General features: G+C 38.7%; 1 protein-coding gene and 1 long non-coding RNA gene across 7 annotated transcripts in view; one reads left to right on the plus strand and one right to left on the minus strand.

Moving 5' to 3' along the window:
• Positions 1–26,231, plus strand: part of LOC139607453 (uncharacterized) — a 121,413-nt gene that overhangs the window by 83,100 nt on the left and 12,082 nt on the right. The window lies entirely within an intron of this gene.
• Positions 14,064–26,231, minus strand: part of fstl4 (follistatin-like 4) — a 370,155-nt gene continuing 357,987 nt past the window's right edge. For all 4 annotated transcript variants that reach the window (XM_071460311.1, XM_071460312.1, XM_071460310.1 and 1 more), the window contains 2 exons: positions 19,507–19,616; positions 14,064–19,298 (listed from right to left, as the gene is read on the minus strand). In XM_071460311.1, the coding sequence (XP_071316412.1) occupies positions 18,596–19,298; positions 19,507–19,616 (813 nt within the window). In that variant the 3' untranslated portion in view covers positions 14,064–18,595. The remainder of the gene's footprint in view (positions 19,299–19,506; positions 19,617–26,231) is intronic.

The raw sequence follows: 26,231 nt of genomic DNA on the forward strand, positions 1-26,231 counted from the left end.
GGGGATATCTAAGTGTTGTACCTCAGTGGGCACAGAAATGCAATTCTTTTTTCAAAATCCATTAGGGGTCACGGCTCTTCTCTGCCTCCCTCTGCGAAGCTGTCCACTCTTTTGCTCTTGTACCTTGTTTCTCTCACTGTCAGAACCAGTGAGATTAGATTGAAGCTGCGTTTTACAAATTCTTTAACCCTCCACTGGTGCTGGCTGTGCAGTGTTTTCCTATGTCATAGAAATCTATGTGACTAACAGCTGGCCTGGTCTGACACTGACATTAAAACAACAACAAACAAACATTATTTTCATTAGGCCCCATTACATCACCACAGCCACCCTTGTTAAAATGTCATTTGCTAATTCCTTTCAATACTCATTTCCACCTGACTGTCCCAGCAGGATTAACATGTCATTTATTGGGATGTGGAATAAAACAAACCCAAAGTTGATTAGCAAAAGTCAACAGAGTGAAAAGGGAGCGTAAGAGAGAGGGGACGTCAGCGGTACAGTTTCTAAATTCATTACATATCAAGGGCAGCTGTATCTGGCAGAGACGTCAATACAGGAGACACTTAAATGCCTCTCTTTCTGTTTTTGGTGTGTTCATAGACATGCTTTGTTTTCAAGGTCACTTAATAAACACTTTTCCTCCAACATGATGCATCATCGCAGTCACTGTGCTGGAGAAAAGTAATCAGTACTTGAATTAAAGTAATCAAAATCACATGAAATGCAAACTGGTTTCCTCTCTCTCTTTGCGATCAACTTCCCAATAAAGACGGTAATCTTTAAAAAGAGACTCCAGCCATCCTTGCAGTTCTGTGTTTAAATACAATGCACAGCTTAGGCCAATGAGAATGTCATTAGCTTTGCAGGTATATTGTCCTTAACCAAAGTGTGACAAGAGGAAAAGTTGAGGGATCACCAAAGTTATTATAGTTCATCCTGAGGGGAACATAAATGTATGTGACAAATTTCATGGCAATCCATCCAATATTTGTTGAGATATTTCACTTTAAACTCAAATGTCAAACTCATGCCAGCTCTGGAGCAAAACTCAGGGGATCATTGGAGTTTTCAGGATTCATTGTATGGAAACCATGAATGTGAGAACAGAATTCATGGCAATCCATTTGATAGCTGTTGAGATGTTTCAGTCTTTAATTCACTGTTACTAAAACCTATGAGGTCCAGATCTGACGTGGTCCTGAATTTAAAAAATGGCAATCACTCCTCACCGTCATGAATTCCTTCTTTATAGCTAAATTGAACTAGATTTGTCAATTTCTGATTTAGTGTACTTATTATGGATCTACCGGTTTTTCAAGTGGCTCTGTGTGTATGTATTAAATACATCACGTCTGCTCTTCCCGCTTACAGAGCACACAGTAGACTACGGTATATAAAGACACTCTCTTTCTGGATCGCTGCTTATTGAAGTGGGATAATCCAGAAGCCTCAGCAGTTCCAAATAGGTTTGGGCCAGTGCCACAGCAAAGCACATTTCTGTCTCTGCAGGAGTCTGTAACTGCTATTTTTGAGTTCTACTATAAACTGGAAGCTACTCTGTCTAAGGGACTGTTTTGCATCATCTGCAGAAAACTTGGAAGGATATCTTTTCATGTCATAAGACATTAAACTGTAAATAAATAAAGTGCATTGGTTTGTCTTGGTGACACCTGAAGCCGTAGATTATACTGTATATACCGTTATGATACATTATAGCACCTGCTTCATGCACAAAAGGAGTTATGATAAACCTTCATAATACATTTCAGATCTTGTAACAACAGGCATAAGACATGATCTTAAAATTTAATAAGGATTTAACAATACTTTTATTGAAACGTGAAAATATGCATCATGTGAAGATGTTTAGATTAGGGTTTGTGGCCAATTGAGGTGCTTAGACAACATTTCTTTAACCAAGTTTGCAGTTTAATTTAATGTATATTGTAAACAAAAAACTTTTTTATTAGTTTTCAAGAAAAATGGTTTTAGAAACCATTTGAAACCTAAAAAACACAACTATTGCACACCCTATAACCTTACCCACCTACAGAGATATAATTAATTTTGTACATTCACAGTTTGTTACAATTTCTACATTGTTGGAAAATATATTTACCTTTTCATGTATGGTATAAAACTTACACCTTAGTGACAGCAGAAAGTACAATGAACATGAATGTCACTGAATTTAAGAACTTTTCATATGTGGCTCTCTTCCTACATTAGAAGTGTTCAGTACATGGACGAAACATTGTCACTAAACGAATCAGTAGCCTTGAACAGTGGCTCACAGGTGACTTGAGTGCACCGCTGTCAGCTTAACCATGATACAAAGTATGTTATTTCCCTGTTAAAAACATATTAAAATACTGTGAAAGACACAGACACAATCATGATGTGATAACTCTGCTGCAAATAGTTAGCATTTGATAGAGGCCTGGTTTTGTACTGAAACGAACATAACAGATGGAAGCAGAAACTGACTGTCTTGTATTAGCACAGAAAAAAGTGGATAAACTCCATAGTCAGTGACTAAAAATCTTTGAACAAAATAAGTTAAATCAGCAAAGTCATTCATACTTTGCATCTCGAGTGTACATCTTATCGTCCATACAGAAAACACCATAGTGTTCATAATAACATTGCGTAACGTTTCAGCTGAAACAGGGAGAGATTCTCAGCAGTTGTGAACCTGACTCTACAATAGTCCCTTGTTTTTATAAGAAACCATAATGCAACTCAATGATAGACCAACTTGTTCCACAAGCTACTGCCTTAATGGAAAATATTTGTTGTATGTGTAAGGCTGTGAGGGATAATGGATGTAATTTATTTTGCAATTATTGTAAATGGTTCTTGTCAGGAACATTAGGTACATGCCTAAAAAGTAAATGCAATGCTTTCATCATAACCCCATGTCAGCTCTAAGTACTGAAATGTGCAGTTTAATCGTCTGTACCATTGTGAAACAGAATCAAGGATCTGACAAACAACCCCTCTGCTTCTGCTGCTAAAAGGAAATAAAAAAAGAACACTTGCTGTTTTTCTGTGATTTAACAGCTATTACTTCTTTGCCTCTGAAGACAGACCAAAAGATAAACATAACACTGCGTTCCACTGGTCTATAAAAACTTGTGTTATCGTGTAGGGAAGAGGATTGCTGTCTCAGTGGTTACACAGGTTCACTGGTGCAAATTTCATCCATATTCCCTTCAGCTGGCTCGAGGACTCAGTGTGAGGAGGTTGGCGTCTGCCTGCTGCTGCTGATTGATTTTGAACTGAGGTGTTGCATGTTTTTTTATGGAGAGGCCCACAGTGACACAAGATAACATATCAATTATCCCTGTGCAACTGTGGAGGACATCAGAAAAATCTTAAAGGAATATGAGGAGTTTGTGTTTGTGCTGCTTGTGTAGCTAAGCATGTTTAAGCAAAAATGTAACTTACTATGGAACTCACTATATTCTCACTAAATTGAAATTACACATTTTTTCTGAGAAATCAGCATACACTCAGAGGCCACCTGTACAGCCCTGTCATAGCATCTATCTTTATGAGGTTCATAATGTTCAGTGTTGCTGACACTGTTAGAAAGGAAGACTATCAACAGCTCTTAATATAATGCAGTTCAGTACAGCTCCACCACTACAAGTGTCTTCAGTGCTATAACATAATAGAATAGAATAGAACAACTCTACAGTGTCATCAAATCCTGAACAATACAGGCTTTAGACTGAAGATTGTGTAATTGTTACCCAATAAAGTGGGCATCTGAGTAAATTAAAACAAATAAGTAGTTTCCCGGACAGATAATGGGTATCAGTGATTGGTGATGGGTGCAACTGAAAGACTCTTTTAATAGGTTTCTATTGGCTGTGTTGAAGCTACTCTTGTTCTTTCATCTTTGATGTATTGTGACTGGCTAAGATTGCCTGAGTTGATTAGTTTTCTTGGTCATTGGCTGTACTTTTTTTTTCTTTTTAACCATGCAGGTAATGCTGGTCTGCCTGTCAGCTTGTCCACAAGTTGTTTAAGTACAACCTAACAGATTCCCTGGTGGGGCTGTTAGCATTTCTACTCTAATCTCTGTGGTTTGCACAGGGATGTTTTCTCAACCATAAGCAGAAGGAGATGGCACTATAGGCGTCCTCATGTCATCATTTATCACTGTTGGTTTTTTTTTTTTTGGGTTGCAATAAATGATGCATTGGTGACAGATTCCTAGCAGAACATGCCTGGATTTCTGATACTCTGTGCTGTGAGAGGCAGCTCTAATGATGAAAACATCACTCCACGGCAACAATGCACAGAAACTGACTGTCAAACAGCTCTTCATGTCTTATTACTGTTCCATGGGTTCTTTTCAGCCTGTCAGCTTGAACTGTCAGACTTTATGCCGATCTCCTGCAACGGTTCTTTTTTTTCTGTTTTTGTTTGGTTGGTCCACCGCTTTCATCAAGAGGGAAATATCTCAACAGCTATTTGAATGATCACAATGACATCAATTTATTAGCATTGTCAGTGTGAGCATGTTGACATTAGCATTTAGCTCAAAGCTAAGTTGGCTACAGCGTCATACAGCTGTTAGCATTGCTGTAGACTTTTAGTCTTGTTTATAATTATAACCTCTAGCCTGTATTTTCCTCACACAAGGTTGGATATTGATCTGCTAAAATTTAATCAAATGAACAGTAAAGAAAAGATCCAACACACCCTCTTAATTGATTTTATTGTTATTGAGATGTTTTTATCTTCCTCGTCTTCTGAGGAAAAATGTATCCTTTGAGATTTTCACACATAGTTCAAAAGGATGTCTTATTAATCAAAAAAACACATTGTATCACCACAACCAAAACAAGCAATAGTTAGAGAATAGTTAGGCTATAGTGATATACTGGTGTATCACTTGCATACAATCTGCACTAGATTTCCTTTACAGTGAATAAAAAAAATCTATTTCTGCCTCCAGGAAAATAGACATTGTGGAGCTTCCTTATTTAATAAAAACCCGAGCCTTTTTGTATTAGTTACCCAAATCTAATTCATTAACACTGCTTCAATCTTTGCATGTGTCAAACAAGTGAAGGTGGCATGTCCAGTTCTTGTTATCACATAATCCTTTAATGGAATAATTACTTATCACCTAATACAAAACACATATTCACAATGTGTTTATTTAATGGTAGGGGGAGAAGAGTCCTAACCTTTCGAATTCTGCCTTTATGCCATATTCTTACAATGTCATTAAATTATTTAAAATACTAATTACTAGGTTCCTCATTCAATTGAATTGCAGGCTGTGTCAGGTATTAATGCCTGTGTATGTGCTGATCCACTAAAGTTCTTTGGTCTTTTGAGTCAGAGTTTATTGTAGCATTAAATGTTGGGGTCAGATGATCTCTGTGGCTGGCTGGTGCTTGAAGGGAGGTTGTGGTAGCAAATGGTGAGGTCATGGCTATCAAAGCTGTGTTTGTATCTCTCGGTGCAGGGTGACTTCGTCCTCCTAGGTTTGCTCGGTCTTGTGTTGGGCCTGAAGGATCACAGGTGGCAGGATCAGTGCCCCGGTTTAGTGACCATGTGGGAGATAAGGAGTTCCTTATCTTGCTTTTCTGTCATTGAGAAAACCGGTGTGGATGCTGTGGTTTTGTGAGGGTTGCCATTCTCATTGCTGTGTTGTGTGTGTGTGTGTGTGTGTGTGTTGGTCAGCATACAAGAGAAGGCCATGAACTGTCTGCTCTTGAAACTTAACGGGACTTTCCCCCTATGTGAGCTACAGTATACATACAGTATATATACATGTAGCCTTTTGCCTACATCGTTTGTTATATTCAGTAGGTCATAGTTTTGCGTCCTCTGATGACGTCACAACTTATTTATTTTAGGCTTTATGTTCTAGTAGTAGTAGAACAGTGGTAGTAACCCCTCCGTCTTTGTTAGTTACTTGCAAATGATGACAGATAAACTTAATGTTATTTGATAAGGGATTCAGTGGGATTTGACTTCAATAAATTGATTTAATACTGTATTTGGATTTAATAAAATGCTGTCAAACCCCAGTTTTTATTTGTTTGAGTACCATAATGGAACCGCTAAGTATTTTATCAGTGCTTGATTCATACAACAAGATTACTTGTCTCTCATTACTCGTCTCTCTCTTACTCGGCCTGATTATAATGTGTTACAGTTGTTTATGGTGATTGAGCACTCCCATATTTCATCATGGCTTTCTGAGGTCCAACTAGCCCCAATGATAAAAACATCACAGATGTGTCTCTGCTTAAACAGACAGTCATGCTTCCACATGGATCTTGTTCATTAGAGAAATATATCAAACAACACACATCTGTTACATCAGAGTAGGCAAAAAAATACATTTGGTATTACTATTTGACCCGGGCCTGCATTCCAGTGGATTTGGTGCTGGACTTTTGCAACCTTGTTAGTCGATGTGCGATTCACCCAAATGAGCCTGCTGAGGCAGTTTAAGCTCTGCTGAGCCTCACATGCTAGTGAGGACACATGGTGGATTCATACTTTCCCACACAGAAAAAGCTTAAGACAACCAAGGTTTTAATTTAATAGCTCTTCCATTAAAGTGACAGTGTGTGAGATGTGTTTTTTTGTCTCATGGTTATAAATAACTGCAGTACAAATTACTACATCTACATGAGATTGACAGGGTTGATGCCATTCAGCAATTATTTCACCAGATTACAGTGATTTGTAGATTTCACAACTCACTTTGTTTGCGTAATGTGTTTGTTTTTGCTAATATTAACGATAAACTCTTTATTACCAGAAATTGTTCACTTTCTGGCAACTTTCAAAAATGTCAAATATCTGATTCCAAATTATATTGATTTTTAAAAAAAAAGTGATTTACACCCAAACTGAATTGTACTAGTTGAGGTAGACATTTTTCATACATCCTGTGCAGTTATAACCACTTTAGTGCTGTGGCCCTAGAGGTAGGTGGGGGAGGGGGGTGGGGGTGGGGGGTGGGGGGGGGGTGATAATATCATCTGATGATATTATCACACAGATAATATCATCTATTTGGAGCATTGCCATGAAATTTTGCACAGACATCACATGATAAGTTCTAATAACTTTTTCAGCTTTTTCATCTATTGCCACTATCAGGTCAAAATTTTAATTTGTTGTTTACGACCGATTACGGCAAAACTAATGACATTTACAGCCGCCTCAGCTGTGCTTTGTGTTTAGTGGTAATTAGCAGTTGTTAGCATGCTAACACTCAACCGTAAACATTAGACTCGCTAAACATTGTTAACACTGTCATTGTGAGCTTATTAACATTAGATGGTAGAGCTTCTAGCTTAGCTGTAGACTCAGTCTTGTTCTTTTTAGGAGACCATTGAAGGAGCTAATTGAGTTTTGCTATTGCTAACGTTAGCTTTAACAGCTGTTTACTTACCAGTCTAGAGGAAATATATATATATTATACTATGGAAAGCACTGCTTTCTGAAGCGTTTATTCATAGGTTTATTAGGTTGATTTTTCAGGGACAATGTACAAAAAACATTTATCTCATACAAAGAGAGATATTGTACCAGATTTAGCTATTAGATCATTTCCGTCCGCAGATAGATGCAATTGTATTACATTAGTTCCTCCAACTAGCCAGATGCTTAAAAGGTGAAAATGCATCAGTTCCTCCAATATGAATACATAATCTTTATGTGTAATTATGTCAGTAAATGGTCTGTGCTAAATAGCGTCGACGCTCTGTCTCTTCTGATAAGGGCTGCTACACACAGCAGCCATCACTACCCTGTCACATTAAAGCGACAGGAGGAAAAAAAACAGCTCCTGCAATTTCAACATATATGACTGATCTGTTGTAGCTTTCTTCTGGCTTATGATCAGTTTGACTATTGATTGATTGGTGTAGGTGGGGTAGCAGTGTGAGTGAGAGTCAGTGGAGGTGATAAAACCTTTGTCTCACTTGTAGTCCATAAATGTGATTCAGGTATGTGGTTGAGTTAGTTTAAGGGCAGTTGTTAATCCTCTAGCTGCCACCACTAACTGTTATTGTTATAACTGAACTGCTGAAGTACAGAACACTCTTCTGGTGTTTTTGGCAGTTATCAAAAAGCCCCAGGTACATTAGCATGGTAGCCAACTTGATTTGTATTTGGGGAGGTACTTGAATGTAGTCACAACTCATTTGCTTAGCATAATTGAGACTGTGGATACAAAAACAACAGAGAAGGCACATTTTCAACATTGTTGTCATCTCAGATTGTGAAAATTGATTTCTGTAAATTTTTAATACTGGATGAAGGACAGTGTCTTCCTTTCTCTGCTTTGATTCATAGGAAACTGAAGTCATGAACAGGATGGTAACTGTCTTTGTGACCAGATTTTCCTACCTCACTAAGGTTTGGCTCCAGGAAGTCTTTTAGTCCATCTTTACCCCCTTTCTGTCACTCTGACACTGATGGAGAGTGTATTGACAGTGTCCCTCAGCACTACAGTGTGTAAGTAATGGTCATGGATTGCTGGAGCGTGTTGAGCACAGAAACACAATACATTAACTTAAACAGGAGTGAAGGCCAGCTCGATGCCAGCTCACCAGTGGACTGAGGCCATAAATGACAATAGCTATGACAGAGGCAGGGGCAGGGGATGAGTGTCACAGTGCAGACAGGGACTTGTCGCAAATATCAGGTGTTTTCCAGGTGTTAAAACTGTCACTCTGACTCACCTTGTCAGCTATAGCACTGTCAGTAGACTGACAAATGTTAGGTGTGTGTTTTTGGAGGCCTTGTTTGAAGAATGTGATTAAATATCATCACCTTGAGTTTGTAAAACATTTATATATATATATATATATATATATATATATTTATACCTGTTACCTGTTATACTTCACAAAAATGTGAGGACATTCTTTCACATTTGTTAAATGTTTGGGCATCATTGGGCAAATTACACATTATTGATTTTTGAAGTGGAAAGCAGTCAATCCAACCCCTGCAGCAAACAGACACTAAATTGAGCCTTTCTTCAAATGTAAATGCACTGCTACTCTTTATTTAATGAACTTTAAAAAAATTAAACAGTAACTGTGGCATGTGCAAAGGTTTGGGCACCCTTCTACATCAGCAAATATCACAGCCTACAAACACTTTTTGTAGCAGCTAAGACTTGATTTAGGAATTTCCTGTAGATCACCTCCATTTCTGAGATATTTTAGGCTGTCATGCACACACTGCATGTTTAAAATCTACCCAACAGATTTTCAGTGATGGTTATGTCAGTGGACTGTGGGGGCTGTTTATAAAGCCTTCAGCTTGTGTTTCTTTAAGTAGTTCATTGTGGATTTTGAGGTCTGCTTTGGATCACTGGCCTGTTGTAGAAGCTAGTCTCCTTTCAGTTGCACTTTCTTGATCAACCGCAGGACATTTGAGTCCATTCATCCCTCTAGCTGTGCAGTGTTTCTTGTGCGACTTGCTGCCATGAAACATAGGTCTTTCACCCCCCATGTTGAACAGTTGGCAAACAGGGGGCGACTTTTTCTATTTTACACTTTATCCATTACCTTCTACTGAACCCACACTGAAAACTTAAATGTCCATTGTTGTTGGAAGACAAGTGCCCACTGCTCCTCTTTATAGTTTTTACAGTATATAGATATTACGCTATATAGACAGAAGTTGGGAAATCTATTATGTCTCCAGCATGTCAAACAATACAGTCAATTAAGATTACATAAATAGAACAAGATTTTTTTTTTTCTAAATAATGTTAAAAAAAAAAAAACAAAGATCAATTAGCTGACAAGGAAATAAAGATTAATCTTATCTAAGAGCACACCAAACTGTCCCTTATGAAACTAGAATCACACTCATAAGAATATAGTGTCATATATAAAAGAATAATGAAACCCTTTTAATCATCCTCCAGTGGGCCAATGAAACTCAAAGCACTCCCAGCTGTCAACGACTACCTCAGAGGTTAAAACCCTCACACCTTTGGGACAATTAGAACACTCATGAAGGATAAAATGTGAAAGTACAAATGTTATCATGCTGGATCAATGCAAAGATAGATCTGGAAATTTACTCTCCATTTGGTAAATGTAAAAAAATACAGAAGAATTAACATGTTATTACATTAAACTTAAAATATATTAAACTGATACATAAAATTATAATACATATTCATTTTTGTGAAATTTTAGCAAAATATTGTTCTAACAGGCATAAGATGAACTACAAAAACATTGTAATAACAAAGCAAAAATGAATTATAAAAAATAGAGACAAAAAAAACCCCACAGAAGCAGCATGGCAAACTGTGCACAGATAAAAATAAACACATCTCAGCTCACATGTGTCGAAACTTACAGATGAATCCCTATCCCTCTCTCTGGTTTTTCAATCGGATCTGGTTTTCAAACATAGTCGTCTTTATTTATCATTTCCTCAGAACTAGAACATGGTTGAGTCTAACCTTCAGGATTTCTTAGACCATGAAACATCCATTCTGAGCAGCTCTTAACATTTGCTGTGGTGCAGCAATGACTGTTGTCAACATAGAGAGTTGTTAACTTACCTGTAGACAAAAAGGAATTGAAGGTGATGGGAACTGTCAACATAGTCACAAATCCTACAAGTATTTACCCTACTCTGATTCCTTGGATACTAACATCCCACAATTTACAATACGGGTTATTACTCAATTGTTATTTAATGAAACACCATAATTCTGGGGTTTTGGTCAGTAGAAACAAAACACTTATCTATCTTACATCCATCAGTAGGACATTCAAATGCAATGGGACTCACTTTCCTTTTGGATGAGATCTGGAAGGACATGTTCAGTCTTTTCTGAATTGTCCTTTTCAAGCTTTGTCAATTTCCTCAGTCGATTTTTATCATCAGTTAATTTGGAACACACTGCAAATAGTGTCTTTCCATATGTGGTAAAATATCTAACCCTGTTGGTGTTGAGAATATGATCCTGTCCTTGGTTTCCTGATTCTTCTTGCATTGTCTCCTGCATGAATCAAGTCAACTGTAGGAAGAAGATGAACCACCCCTCAACTTGCCATCGCTTTTCACCTCCTTGTGAGCGGTTGGGTGAGGTGCATCTGGACACATGGATCCATACTGCTCTGCCTTTGGCCTTAATAGCTGTTCTGGTTGTCAGCAGCACCTAGGTTGGTCCTTATCTCTGGGAGACAGAGATACACACATCCTCCCCAGAAATTTGGTTAGTACAAAGTCACCCACTCGAAATGGATGAATTGGCTCCTCTGATGGCTTTGGGAGTCTGCTTGGTGCATTGCAAATGAAACTTTCTCTGTTAGCCTGTATGTATCAGTCCAAAACAGCCTCCATGGACATAGGCCTCTTCATCAATACATAGTGGGGACTTAGGCCTGTGCACTTTGAATGCCAATACTCATGTGGAAAACAGATTTACAATTACCAAGAAATATTTCTAACCTTGAAAACTATTATACTACTAGTATATGTACAAAATCTATTTCCATTTTAACAACAGGTTTATAAATCCTGCCGTCTCAATAAGGGTCAGCAGTACCCTCAACTAAAGCTGCATGCAAGGTACTACAAAACTAAAAAGTTTCATCCTGCTTCATTTTTAAAAGTTAGATTTTTTAAACCACCAGTTGAAAATGTTATGTTAAAATAAAACTCCTCATCTTTTCTCTTCTGATTTCAACATATGAGGATTTGGCAGCCAGCAAGGTGTTTGTTATTGGATGGTCTACGGTCTGAACTTTCAGTGTAGAGAATTGTGTAATAATTTGGTATTGGTGTCAAGTGTGTTCTTGTAGATGTGTTTCTCTCAATAGTAGGAATACAATGATGCTCAGTGTCTTCAACATTCAAAAGAAGAAGTGGCTGGATTTTTAGGAGGTGTGCACATCAAAGAAATGAGGGAGTGGAAAGAAGGTTCTCCTTGTAGTGTGAGTGACGTGGTGCTGCCACATGACAAGCTTCCTGTGATAGAGGAGCTAATAACAGATCATCAGCATATTGTAGGAAAGTGCTCCCTGGCAACTGCCAGTCTTCAAGCTCACCTTAACCGCTGCTGCTTACACTATAGGACTTCAACAAAGCCCACTAAGTACATTGTTTATCTTTAAATGTGAATGCAAACAGATACTGACAATTTGGATCCAAAGAAATCACAAAAATGCTGACTGTATAATATATGGCACTAGAATCTAATGAGTATATTCCCCAATTGGAGCTTTTGGTTGCACATCCTTAACAACTCCATCTGGATGACGTGATTTTGTTCGTGGGCCAGACTGTAGGAGCTGCTGCTACATGTGAGCTATTCTCTCTGTAGGAGAGTGAGGGAGACTGCCTCTCTGCCTTTCTGTGAAGAGTTGCTGTCTGTGTCTCTCAGCCTTCTGTGAATCTGAGGTAGAAGCTTCGTGTGTTTTAGATATAATGAAGCCTTGGTGTTTCTCAGATTTAATTTAACACACTGAAGTTTTACATTGAGTTAAGCCACATCTTGTTAAATTCATCAATTTTGATTAATCAAGATGTTCTCAGCCAAACTGTAGAAATCCACACACAGTTTCTCTACGATTTATGGCAGGAGAAAGGAGCAAAGAAGAATTTGCATGTACTAGTCCTGTTTTGTTGGGATCCTGCCAACAATGCCAATTTGTAATGGAAATCTTGTTAGCTGATGGAAAAAGGTTTGGGAGGCCCAGATGTCTTAAGCAAAAGCATTTTATTCATGCTTGTTGCATTGAGGAGAAGAGTAATGAGTAATACAGTCAACAAGTTAACCAGTAATGGCACTCTCAAACTGTCCTCTGGACGGGCATATTTAAACCCAGAATCCTCACATGGCACAAGCTCATGCGTGTGTGAGGACGATTGGATACCTAAATCTAAACATGAGCTCACATCTTACTAAACTCAGGTCATAGATCTCAATTACCTCTATCCCACTAAGAGACTAACTGACCATGAGACACTGGTTGCCTGTTATGGCTATTTACCTTACCAGTATGTTCACAGCACTTGTCTAACAGTAAATGACATGTAAATGACCTGTGTCATACCAGAAATTCCCATAATAAGAGAATACAGACTAAGTGAAAGAGACTGAATGAAAGAAAATAACCCTAAGGAAGGAAAATTCCCTCATAATCAGCATGCTATACCAAAAGGAACTAGAATAACCACATTGTGGTTGTTTGCCTCCACCAAGCAGTCATGGTGCATGGTCATAATCTCCCCTTCTGCTCCTGAGTTACAGCATTATATAATGGCCAGAAGTGCTGCAAAACATTATGCTGTCACAGTGAAATTGACCTTTTACTATTTGTATATACAATGCCATCACTTCATCATTTATATATTAGGCCTTTGTGATAAATTGTGTTATAGTTCACAGGTCACAGTGACCTTGACTTTTGACGTCCAAAATCTAATCAGTTCTTTCTTAAGGCAAAGTGAAGATTTGGCCCAAAATTGAAGAAATTTCTTCAGAGTTGTTCCTGAGATAACGTGTTTACAAGATTTGGACACACAGACAAAAAGAAAAGAGGCAAAACCTCGCATCTTTGATAATATTTGGCATTTTTGCTTGATTACTGGTGCAAGAATTTATTATCAAAATTGTGCGACTGGCAAACTGATTCAGTTTTCAAATATGCCACTCAATTATCTATTATATGACATTTGACAGTACTGCTGAAAGGATAAGTGGATAAATCGATTCACAGAAAATTAATCAGCAACTATTTGTTTCAGTCATTTTCAAGTAAAAATGCCAAATATTCTGTTTCCAGCTTCTCAAATGTGAGTATCAGCTGCTTTTCTTTGTCATATATGGCAGTAAATTTCTTATTTTTGGAGTTTAAGCTGTTCTTCGGGACAAAACAAACACCATGGCCTCTAAGAAATTGTAATAAGCTTATTTTTTGACTTTTCTAAGAATAATCAAGAAAGTTATCAGCAGACAAATGGACAATCCTCATTTGCAGCCTTCTTTGTGAGGCGTACTTTTTAAGACACTGCAAAACGACTGATTTTTACAATATATTTAATTAGATTTTTTCTTACAAAACAATTCCCTCATAAACCAGAACACACAAAATGCATAAAGAAAACTGTACAGTCAGTCGGAACCTGTTCTAAACATGAACAATGTTATCTACAACAGTGGTTCCTATAAATGTCTATCACACCAAGCGGTTCAGCTCTGCAGCCCCTTATTTGGAGGGTTAAAGGAGAGGTACAGAAATAGTCATGTGACACTGAAGGTAGATCCAAACAAACAACATGAGCAAGCCAATAATTTAGATATATCAGCAAGCGCAGGTGCAGTCTCTTTGTTCTTGCTCTCCTTGGCTCTAGTAGCGATGTCATACTGCTGAATCGACCTTAAGAGATAAGCTGACAGACGTAACAATGAGAGGGCAGAAAAGTGACTTTTTCACAAGCGACTGTAAACTGTATGTGACTGTGTGAGATCACTGAGAGGTCAATGATAATCATGTCGAGGATCTATTTTTATTACATGCATGTCTCAGAGCTGTCAAATACTGATTATTCATTTAGAGCCATTGGGGAGTGACTTTGGATGGGACAGGGATTTTAGGAAGCGTCAGAGCCTGAATCTTTTCACAATAAAATTATTTTTCATCAATACTTTGAGAAAACTGGGCTACTAATTTGACAAATTTCCATTCAGAAAGCATAAATGTTTGTCAGATAATATATTTCTCTCCTCAGTGCAACAGTGGTCTAGGAAACATGTTCAACATCAAGTCATTGCCCTCAAAAAGTTCATCAAACAGGTTTTCGTGCCAGAATGATTTTCATGGCAGATTAGCAGCAAATACCTAAATCACAAACAAGAACAACAAATCTGCTTCACTTCTGTGTTTACTTTTTCTTTTTCATACACAACTTGGTTTCTACCCTACACATTGCATTGGGGAGTTACAGGCACAACTACGTATTAGGAGATGATGATTAATATTTAATTTGGACTGCTGTTTGTTTATGGTTGAATTAAAAGCACATGAGCAGATATACTCCATTCACAAGACTCTAGCTGGCACACTTTCCTCAAACTCCCAACACTTTTTGTACATGTTTAAGTTGGACTTTGACCTCTTGGTCTGTGGATGGCCTAGGCTTTCAGAGATAAATATGAGTTTAAAATCACTTGACCCACCAGAAGAAATCAACAACTGCAAAATCCCAAAGGCTGTGAGTATTTGTGCAGTGAATACATACTGTATGTACAACGGTGCCTCCCAAGTACACTTTCAATCTCATTTCAGCTCCAGAAAATTAGGCAATCAAATTTTTTGGGGTATTTCCAATACCAAGCCTGGTCCATTACTAAATCAACATTTAGGTCTATATAAGTATGTATCTGACTTGTTGAAATAACATGTTTAGCATCAAAAATGTACAAATCCAAATACTGAAGGTCGTGATTCAGAGCCATGAAGCTGCTAAGCTTAAATTATTGATATAATAAAAGTTGACCTGGGAGAATAAGGCTCCTGAAATTGGTGCAATCAGTTAGATGGAAGTTGTGTCACTGTTGGAGTTAGAACTACAAAAACACTTGCAGCTGTGCGATGCTGTTACAGAGTGATGTTTCTCTTACCACGAAGCCGATCTTTGGCTGAGTACAGACAGCGGTGTGCAGAGAACACACAAACTTTACAACCTGCAAGTTTTATTTTAACCTGCCGTCCGGTTACTCTGTTTAGCCACTGGCTACATTCGTCATTTTAACCGGTGTGTTGCTGTTGGAGGTTACTGTAGAGTACACTAAAGAAAGGATCAGATTTTGTTTGGCTATATTTTAGCCCGGATCGGCCCTGATACCAATCCTTGGGATCAGACTGGGACATTTCGAAAGACAATGTTTCCTCTTCTCATGCTGTGAAGTACATTACTTTTTATTGATTTCATTTAGCAGCAAGATGTGTTGTTTTTGCTTCTAGCTGTAGCTGTTAGACCGCTATGTCATCTATTTGCTAAAACTTGCTAATTTTTAGCAAATACGATTCCTTAACTCTCTAGTTTAAAAATTGGTAAAAAGCTTATCTTATAATAATCTAAAGACGCATTTTCCAAGGGACTGCAATTTTTGCCTGCAATGAGAAATGGTTTCAGATTCCCTTTATTATTTATATAATAAGGGAAAAGAAATCTGGCAGATGATACTGACAGCTGAATATTAGAGGACATTAAGATAGTCTGAGGCCAGGAGGCACAGAACAGAGCTATACAGCATAAAGAGTATGAAAGAAAAAGCCACTACCCTTTTTAACCCATATAACCGAGAGTTAACAGTTATCTGATAACATTACATCTGCAAGGAAGCAGAAGCTCTATCTTGCTACCAATGGATCATCATTATGATGACTGTTGCAAATGACCAAAGATGACCGAAGCAAATTACACAGAAGATGAAGTTCAACCACACAGAGAAAATATCTGCTATTTTGATGATGATAAGTTGCTGGTGTTTATTTGGTTACTGCCTTGAGACAAATAATACCAGGGTTGTTCAAAAGTAGTATACAATTTATGAAAACAATAAACAAACCTGTGCATTTTAATAATTTAACAATCAATAAGCACGGCTTAAAGCAAGGAACATTTCTGTGCCTGGAAAACACATGCTACACGGGCATATACCCACCCTTAATGACAGGCACACGGAGGGGGCTGGTAAAGAGACTTGACAGGACTGGTGAAAACTTTACGATTTTTTTTTTGCAGCCCACTGGGATTTGTCCCAATGGCCAGTCTGACTAGGACATGTTTATAACCACAACTAATACAAATAACATTAACAAATTAAAACAACCAAAAAGTTAAAGTGCTCTGTGGTATTAGATGCTAAAAAGAGCCTAGCTGTAGGCTATAAGCCAGATGGGTGACAGCTGTGGTGCATATCACGACTGTTCAAATCTAATCGCTTCTAAATGTGAGTCCTCAAGTTAACTTGCAAGGTCCAAATAGTAGAAAAATGCATTATCTACTGTACTGTCAAACCATTGCCAAATTTGTCCAGAAGATGCAAAGATGACATTAAAACAAAACAAATAGCCTACTCTTTGAAGTGCTTTTTCAAAGTAGCGCAGTCACATGCATTATTGAGCTGACACTTCACTGAGCAAAAGTGTAAACAAAGGTTTTTAAAGTAGGTTTACTTTATTAATACAAATTATAGGGTTCCTAATGCCATATTCTAACAGTTAGACATGTGTAAGAATATTTTCCATAGACATATAATTATCTATTTTTGAATCTAAACAGTCCTGTGCTGCTGAGAACTTTAAACCCTGAATAAGTATTCTGGGAAACAGAAAAAATATTTAATACAGTACATATTGCTAAAGTCTATAAAAATGTATCCCTACTTTTGAAACAAGCTGCTAGGTATTGAGATACAGCATATTTTTTCCCTGTGCAGTTGTGGTTGCTATCCAAATACAAATCACAAATCCAAAAAACAAGTTTTCTTGTGGACTAGACAGTAACTAATAAAAATATATTCTTTCTGGTACGGTCCTGAATAATTACCACATGGGAAGTATACATCTACCTGCCTTGGGGTTTGGTCTTGATGCATGGCTCTCTGGGAGGATGTACAAATGCTCACAGCCAGTCAGATAGCAACGTTGATGCCACTTTGGCACGGACTTAGCATGTGGGTCAGCGTGAACGAAGTCATTACCCTGAGGGAATCTGCTAAGTGGCATTTTTAGGCTCCACAGCACAAAGTTGTGCTGCAGGCAAAGACTAACAGAGAGACAGCTTGGGACAGATTATTCCATTGCAAGAGACTAAGATGTTCTGTTCATTTCTGGGTTGACCTCCTCCATGAGCGAAACATCCATTATTGACAGCTAATGGACAAATCGGGCTCTTTGGATAGACGATATAAATGGGGGTATTACATATGTGCATAAAGCCAACATCTGCTGGCATGAGGAGAAAGAAAGCTTTCAGAGGGAGGATACGGTACAATACCAGGACAAAGGCGAGTAAACCGATGGGTTGGTAGCTTTTAAAAGGACTCAGAACACACATACACTAAAGGCAGACAGGACAGACAGTTTGTGGTGATTATATGCAGCACTGGTGAAAACGACAAACATTGTTGAGATAAACAAAATTGGAAAGCTTTTTACTCTAAAAAAAGTGAGCATTGTGCATAGTTCATAGTTCGTTAATAACCCCTCTTCAGGTACCTATTTGCTGTGATAACATGGAAGGAAGTGCAATAATGTACAATTCTGTATAGTTAAGTGCACATAGATCACTGTTGCACTGAACGGCATTGACACTTTCTCCCAATAGAAATATCACAACAGGGTTTCGTAATGTTTTCTCAATTACTCTATTTTTAAGTGTACTTTTGTTACAATAAACCCAGGCATGTTTCCCTCTTGCTCAGTCCCAGGGTTGAGTCCACACTTATGTTCACGTAAATCTTTATAATAGGTAATTTGGCCTGATCTTTCCTTTTTTCTCTTACGTCTTTCCCTAATCCTACATCTGCTTTCTTTTTTTCTACTCATACCTCGCCAACCCAGACAACTGTGTTCCCTCTCTTGATGTCTGACACCTCGCAGTGTGGTGTTCTCTGTTTGCCGTTCAGGACAAAGAGGGACTCAGCTGATGGTGTCACCAGGTACTGTCCGAACAACCCGCTTGAGACCACCACTCTGTTGGGGCCTCCCCAGGGCCAGGCTTGGGCGGTCAGAGGCTCCTTGAGGCTCCGGAGAACCTCAGTGCGGCCCGAAGAGAGATCAGCAAATAGCAGGTCCGTGCCTGAGCCTGAGGTGGCCACCACCACATGCTGGTTGGACTCCGTGAAGGAGGGCTGGAAAACCAGATCAGAGACAGCTACAGGCTCGTCCAGTTCCTGGTTCAGACCCAGCTCCCCTTGGAATGATACTGTCTGAACAATCAGCTTTGAGCTCAGTGGGTCAGGTGTTACAATGTAGCGGCCGTCCGGTGACACAAAGGGCTGCCCCGTGACATTTAGGTTTGGACCAATCACAGCGTCCGTCACGCTGTCGATAAGAAGCTGGGGTGGTACTTGCAGGTGGCCCTTGCTCTGGCATTGGATGAAGTAGAAGCCACTCAGATGTGTGTAGGCCATGCTGACTGGTATGCAGCTGTAGTTCTTCAGGCTGATGGTCTTGACACGGTGAAAGGTCTCCAGGTCAATCTTGTGTACCGCAGGTTCATTTTTGAGGAAGACAAAGGCAAACCTAAATCGACAAAGTTCAAAAGAAAGGTTAATAGCCTTTCTATATTTTTGTGGGCAGTGATTAATACCCATTGAAATTCTCATTAGAATTCTCATTTGCTCTTTTCTCCTTTACTTCAGAAGGACGGCTGTGATGAGTGAGCAATGAGTTTGCCTGTGGTTTAAGGTCAGAGGTGGCTGAATGTGTGCATGTATGTGTGCTGCTTTACCTCACGTGAGTGATGATGAGGTTGGTTGGAGGAATGAAGAAGTCACTGACTCTCTGGAAAGTTGTGCGGATGGCATGATGTACTTCTCCCACACTGGCTTGAAGAATTACCTGTAGACAATGTGTAGAACATTAGGAATACCAAAACAAAGATGTACAATTTTCAAACAGTGAGGACATCACTGCATATATATCTAATGTCCATCACAAACAAGTGCCTTTAATTTTTTTCTGTTTCTGTAGCACTCCACTGATAAATCAGCCTGGCTGACATAAGCTTATCCCAGTTGAATTGGTATTGCTATTGCCAATATGTCAATAAATAGCAAGAGTTAGAGTTGAGAAATTTCAAAGAAATGTTAATTGAGAGACATTGTCTCAAAAAGAAAAGAGGTATTCTCGTCAAAAATGTTTGTTGTGTGGCCTTTTACTCTTTAACTATGTTAACTGTAAGACTAAGATACTAGTATCAGACTTGGTGGGGCTACATCTAGTGTCCTAATAACTTCTCTTGTACTGTTGGACTGATCACAGTTTAAGTTATTTGTTTAGAAATAGGTACACTCCCATTTTTGGATGATATTTAGCTCTTGCCCCTATGTGGTCTGAATGGACTTATTGTAAATGGCTTTGGATAAGAGAGTCATAGAAATCAATGTAATCTGACTACTCTGACAGCCAAACCTGGGACCTTTTAATTTCACTGGAATGTCCTGCTGCTGGTTTCTGTAAATGAAATACAGGCTCACATATCAGGTTTTAACAGCCAGAGCTTGTCCAGCAGACATGCCCATATATCCTGGAACAGATAAATATCTATAGTATATGACTTGAGCTGAAGTCTGGCCCCACCTCAGCCCTCTGATAAAGCATCTCATTCAGTGATGGTTGTCTTAGTAAAAGCCCCATCTCTCATGTCATACACCTGGCACTGAATCAGCATGTTTGTGAAGTGCAGGGAGGAATGCACCCACTTTTGATGGGCTTCTGATGCACTGCCTTGTCCCTGACACATGCTTCATCATGCATGCCTACACGATCAGGTCACAGTCAAGGACGAGTGAGGCGGTTATGGGACCTACACGTGAGACGAGGCATTTTTTAAAAGCAAATTTCGCAAAAGCAGTCAACTTCTGCTCTGATGCTACTTCCAAAATAAAACCAGTTCTTTTCTTGCAGTTTAAAACCTTCATATTCTCAGAGAAACCTGGGTTATTGAAGCAGTTCTAGGTTTAGACCCTTAGGCAAATGGTGCTAGAGAGAATATAGAATATTTTTTAAGAGAAGAACTTATTGTAAAATCTATTTTGATATCTACTTCCATGTTACTAAAGCTGAACCTCTACCTGATGCTCAGTGGGGGTGCAGACTCTAACCTCCTTCTGTGAACTATTAAATGCAAAGAAACAAAAATAGCAGTTTAAGTTGCCGAGTTGTAACCTCTGCTGCACTGCTGCAATATATTCCTCCTGAATATTTTATCCATTTTTAACAAAATGGATCTTGTTTCTCACTGCTTGCAAGACTTGAAAATAATTCTTGTTAAAGAAAGTCATTACAACTGTTGTAGAACACAGTGACGCATGTTAATGAGGTTAAATGTAGTGTCGTTCATGTATTATTAGGCAACTGCTGTGGTCTCCAGGGCTGCAGGTGCTCTAAACTTAATGCCACTGGCTTCCCTTTGTCATTGCTCATCCTTGGATTTCATATCCACACACTCAGCAATGAGGCCCTATTGAGTTTTGCTCCTGCCTCGCTGGCTGCCCTAATACCTCAAGGGGATTTGGTTCTGACTGAGTAGCTTTTGCTTTTCAACAACATTCAGTCTTCAGAAGCCTTGAGTGCCCCCCCCCCCGCTAACTACAATACATTCAAATGAGATGGTATTCCTCAAATGCCCCAGTGTATTTATGTCATGTAAGAATTTCAATAAATCTTTCAAGGCACTTTAATATAACCCCAGACAGTGCATGTTATATGGCTACAGAAATTGTGCTTTGTTTATATGCTGTCAGAATTACTCTTCTTGTTGCTCATGGGGAGCAATAAAGCACCTTATTGACTCTGTGGAAAGGAAAGAGGCAGATGCAGAATTATGAAATGTAAATTAATACTTTGTGTGTTTTACTCCCTGAGGCATGTATCAGATTTGTAAATGTATGCATGTTGAAACTTGAAACAGATCAGATATTCATATAATTCATACTTTTGATATCAGACAATGGCCTAAATTCAGTTTCAGACTTTCCTGCAAACAGGGCTGATAATTGGTCCTCACTTGGTGTAGATAACTGTCAAGTAATAAAATAATCAACAAGCCCATCAAATTAAACAACAAACACTTTTTGTAGCTGCCCTCCAGAATGACACATAAGCATTTTGATCTGACAACCCATCAGCAGGACATTCAAAAAGCTTTCTAAAAGCTTATATATTATTAAGATATTATATTCCTTTAATAGATAGAGAGATGACAAGAACTAAGGAATAGAGAGGGAGAGAGAGAGATGCAACAAAAGCTGGTTTTGGTATGGAAACAATTTTTGTTATGGGAGGAGCAAGGTTTGGACTAAAGGACAACTATGTCATTAAGGTTAGGTGAGTGTTGTTGTTATGATTGAACTGATAACCACTTGGGTAAGGTTAGAGTAAGATCATGGACAAGGTTTAAAGGAACCAGTGTTGACTTTGGTTGGTAGCTGGGGGAAAAGGAATGATTTGTCAACATTTTGTTGGCCCATCCAACCACTCCAACCTCCTCCCTTCCTTTTGTGGACTTTGCTGTATGACAGCGTATGACACTATTTCCCCAATGCTCACAGCGGACACAAATCAAACTAGAATTACCACCTCACTGTTATATGTCTCCGCCACTCAGACTAGTTTCAGATTACATCCCTGTTTATCCAGAGTCATATAAAATATTAACCATTTGGGTGAAATTTTGTCATAATTGCTGTGTGTGCTAAAATGTGTTTTGTGAGGTCACACTTAACCTTTAACCACGAAAATCTAATCACTTCAGTCCCATGGGACATTTGTGCCAAGTTTGAAGGGATTCCCCTGAGGAGTTCTTGAGATATTGCATTCATAAGGCCAAAATCATGTTTTGTGAGGTCATGTGACCTTGACCTTTGGCCTTTAGCCATCAAAATCTAATCAATTCATCTTTGAGTCCTGGTGACTGTTTGTCCCAAATTTTAAGAAATTCCTTCAAGGTGTTACTGAGCTACCGCATTCACAAGGCCAAAACCATGTTTTGTGACATCACTGTTACCTTGACCTTTGACCATAAAGGCTAATCATGTGTTATGATATATGTGTGAATGTTTGTGCCAAATTTGAAGAAATTCCCTCAAGGTGTTACTGAGATAATGTGTCCACAAGAATGGGATTGATGACAACCCAAAAACAATATGCCTCTGGCTCTGGCTGTAGCTGGCATGGAGGCATAAAAGATCATATTTCCTTTGTATACCAGAGATTTTTGTCATTTAAATGCATACATATGTGATTTTTTCATGCGAGGACAGTTTCAGACAGTCCCCTAGCTTAAAAAAAGAACAACCAGGGATGTTGCTAAACCACTGGATACTTTTTTAAAGTCATAATTTTGATTAATTACTAACTTTAATATTTGTATTCATTTGTACTTTTTAGCTAATTTTATTAAATTAAAATGAGATTTTTGTTTTGTGTCAGTCCCGAAATTCAAATATGTTGTTGCCACTTGTATTGAAAAACTTTAAACTATATCTAGCCCAACCTGTAATGATTGAATTTTGGGGTGATGCAGTGAAAACTAATGTATGAAAATAATATCTTTACATGGCACTTTGAGAAACAATGTTAGTGTGATTCACACCAACAAGAGCTAAAACTGATAAGTAACAGGTTAAAAAAAAAGAAACCAAGCTTAAAACACTGCTTTATGATAAAAGTGCTTTTCATGAAATGAAAACTGCCAAAGATGGAGATGATTTTGCCAGCCTGAACTGAAAACTTGTAGTTTCCTGTTGTGATATATTGTTGTGATTTCTAATAATAATAATAATGATCAGTCTTAAACATACATTTGGCAAACCTAATGGAGAGATAAAATAGATGGGAAATACTGTGTCCTTGTGTGTGTGCACAGAGAAAAACAAGATGCCCGAGTTAAGTGTCTTCTTGGCACGTAGACGCAGACTGGACTGACAGTCTGAAAGGCCATGTCTCTCTCTGCCCGACAAAGATTCCTCCATTTGTCTTTTCTAATGAATTGACAATCACACTCCCTCTGATGTTTACATAGAGATATTGAGCCATCCAAAAATTTGGCTGCTTAAAAATGCCACACTCACTGAGCTGAATGCACACCCACAAAAACACACACTTACATATCATGTGTGCACAAATTAACATGCACGAACACAGATACACACTCACGCACATGAATGATCCACTGAAGCGAAGCGGTGCCTGTGCTAGTGACAGGCTGCCACTGAACAGGTCAATTACTTTCAGTCCAAATGATAATGACATTATCAGACCATTTATTTGTCGTGTGATCCATTTGGCCTCCAATCCATTATGCGGTTTCCCTGCAATTGCATTTTTGAGTGATTCATGCCCTGCTCTCTAATTATTCATTACTCCTGAACGACTGGGGGAAGAGGGGGAATGAATAAAATGAAAAACGAAAAAAATGTGTTTTCTCCAGTTCAGGCAGCAGCCACAAAAGGGAGAAATGTTATGCAAAGCTGCTTTCAGCACTCGATTTCAAATTATATGAGGAGAAAATTGTTTTGTCTGTGATAAAAACCATCTTTTCATAGAATTTTCTGCTTCATTTAAGAATGAGAATAACCTCAGATAGAAGTTTAAAAACAACTCAAACAAATCCCCTGCGAGTACACCTACACTCTAGACAGAAAAGGTTCAAAACTGAAGCACAGGCAAATGTGTGCATGCACATGTGCAGTCTACTTGGCCATGCAGAAAACTGTTAAAACCCACACACAGGTGGTTGTCTTGTCACTACTTTTTGTTGCCAGAACATAGTAGATCCATAACAATCTACCATTACTGTTAAAATTTCTTTTACAAAGTCTGGAAATAATAGTGTAAAGTGGAAACATTACAACATCACAAAGAAGTATTATTTATGAAACCATTTGACAAATGACTGCAGTGCCATTAACAGCTCCACAACCACTGATTAATAGGGATACACTGAAAATTCAGCCGAAAATGACCCAAAAGTGCATTTTCGGTTTCGGCCAAAAGACCTAAATCACCGAAACAACACGGCCGAAACTTGTGATCACGCGGCAGACAGCGCATCCAGCACACGGGAAATGGGATCGCGAGCAAACAGCGCAGCCAACAGCACGCGGGAAACGGGATAAGAGCCAGCATGTCTGCGGTGTGGACTTATTTCACTATCTCAGAGAAAGACCCACGAATAGCGATTTGCAAAACATGCAATGCTGAAATTTCAAGAGGGGGTGCATCTGCAAAGAGTTTCTCCACGTCGGGTTTAATTTATCACCTGAAAATATAATTGACATAATCATTTCTTTCGGTGTTTCGGCCTTTGTTTCCTCATTTTATGTTTTCTACTGATTAACTAACAAAAATGTACATAAAACATTATGTATTTCTGAATATAAAATGAGTCACTTCGCCTCAAAGATCCTCTTAAGAATCATAAATTTGAGAGTGTATCTTCCCTCTGCAATCCCCACAATGAGTAGACACAAAACATCCCCAAACAGTAAAGACTGAACACAACACCTCACACAATTATAATGGGATCCCTCCCTCCAGTGGGACAAAGTACAACAATAAACATGTTTGTGTCTATTACAGAGATTACAATGGGATCCCTAGGTGGCTTTACCCGTGGCACTGTCCTCCACAGTTGCACAGGCAAACACACACATATAAATACTGGTCCCATAAAAACAGCATCAAACCTCTCCCACGGGCACCAGCTCTGCTCCCTTTCCCTTCCTCTCCACCTCCTCGACCCTCTCTTAATCCTCCTCTCTCTTCGCTCGCCTCACCCAGTCCCCCGAGGTGGATTAAATACAACCACACCTGTGATCATTTCTCATTTGTGAAGCCTCCAACACCAGCGGTCCAAAGGGACGCCAGGTACAAGCCAAAAACACCGCAGCTGTGAATTGCTGTTTTGCTGGCTTGGTAAATGCTCTAAAACATAAAGAGATTAGATGTTGTCACACAAATAGTTATCACATAAACAGGGACGCAGGTACACAATGGAGCTCAATTAGTTGTGAGGCGCTGGTTTCCTTGCTTGGTAAAGTTTCTTAAATAGCTTATATAGATTATATTCTCCCAGCAAGATAATCACTCATCAAGAGTTCACAAATACATTCACAGCAAAAGTAGGTGTAGGGTGGTATATGAACAAGACAATAATAGAGAAGGACTATTTTGTGCTTGTAAAGGTGCACTGGGCTAGATTTTATGTAAATGAATCACTAGCCTGATTAAAAATTAGGCTGCAACAATAATGAACTTCCTTTACCTTGATCAACAGCTTCATACAGGAACAGTACAGGAAGTGACAAGACAAAACTTGAAACCAAAATAGAAAAGTGACTCCCAAACACTAACAAGCAAGCACTCAGTCCATAGAGGATATTTTACTTGTCACTGTCATCCCACTTAAATGACCATACACTATCTCATTTACTGATGTTACATGAGTTC

Source organism: Trachinotus anak, unplaced genomic scaffold (assembly GCF_046630095.1).
Source record: "Trachinotus anak isolate AG129_WGS33_773 ecotype Australia unplaced genomic scaffold, CSIRO_AGI_Tana_v1 ptg000024l, whole genome shotgun sequence".
NCBI classification, from domain to species: Eukaryota; Metazoa; Chordata; class Actinopteri; order Carangiformes; family Carangidae; genus Trachinotus; species Trachinotus anak.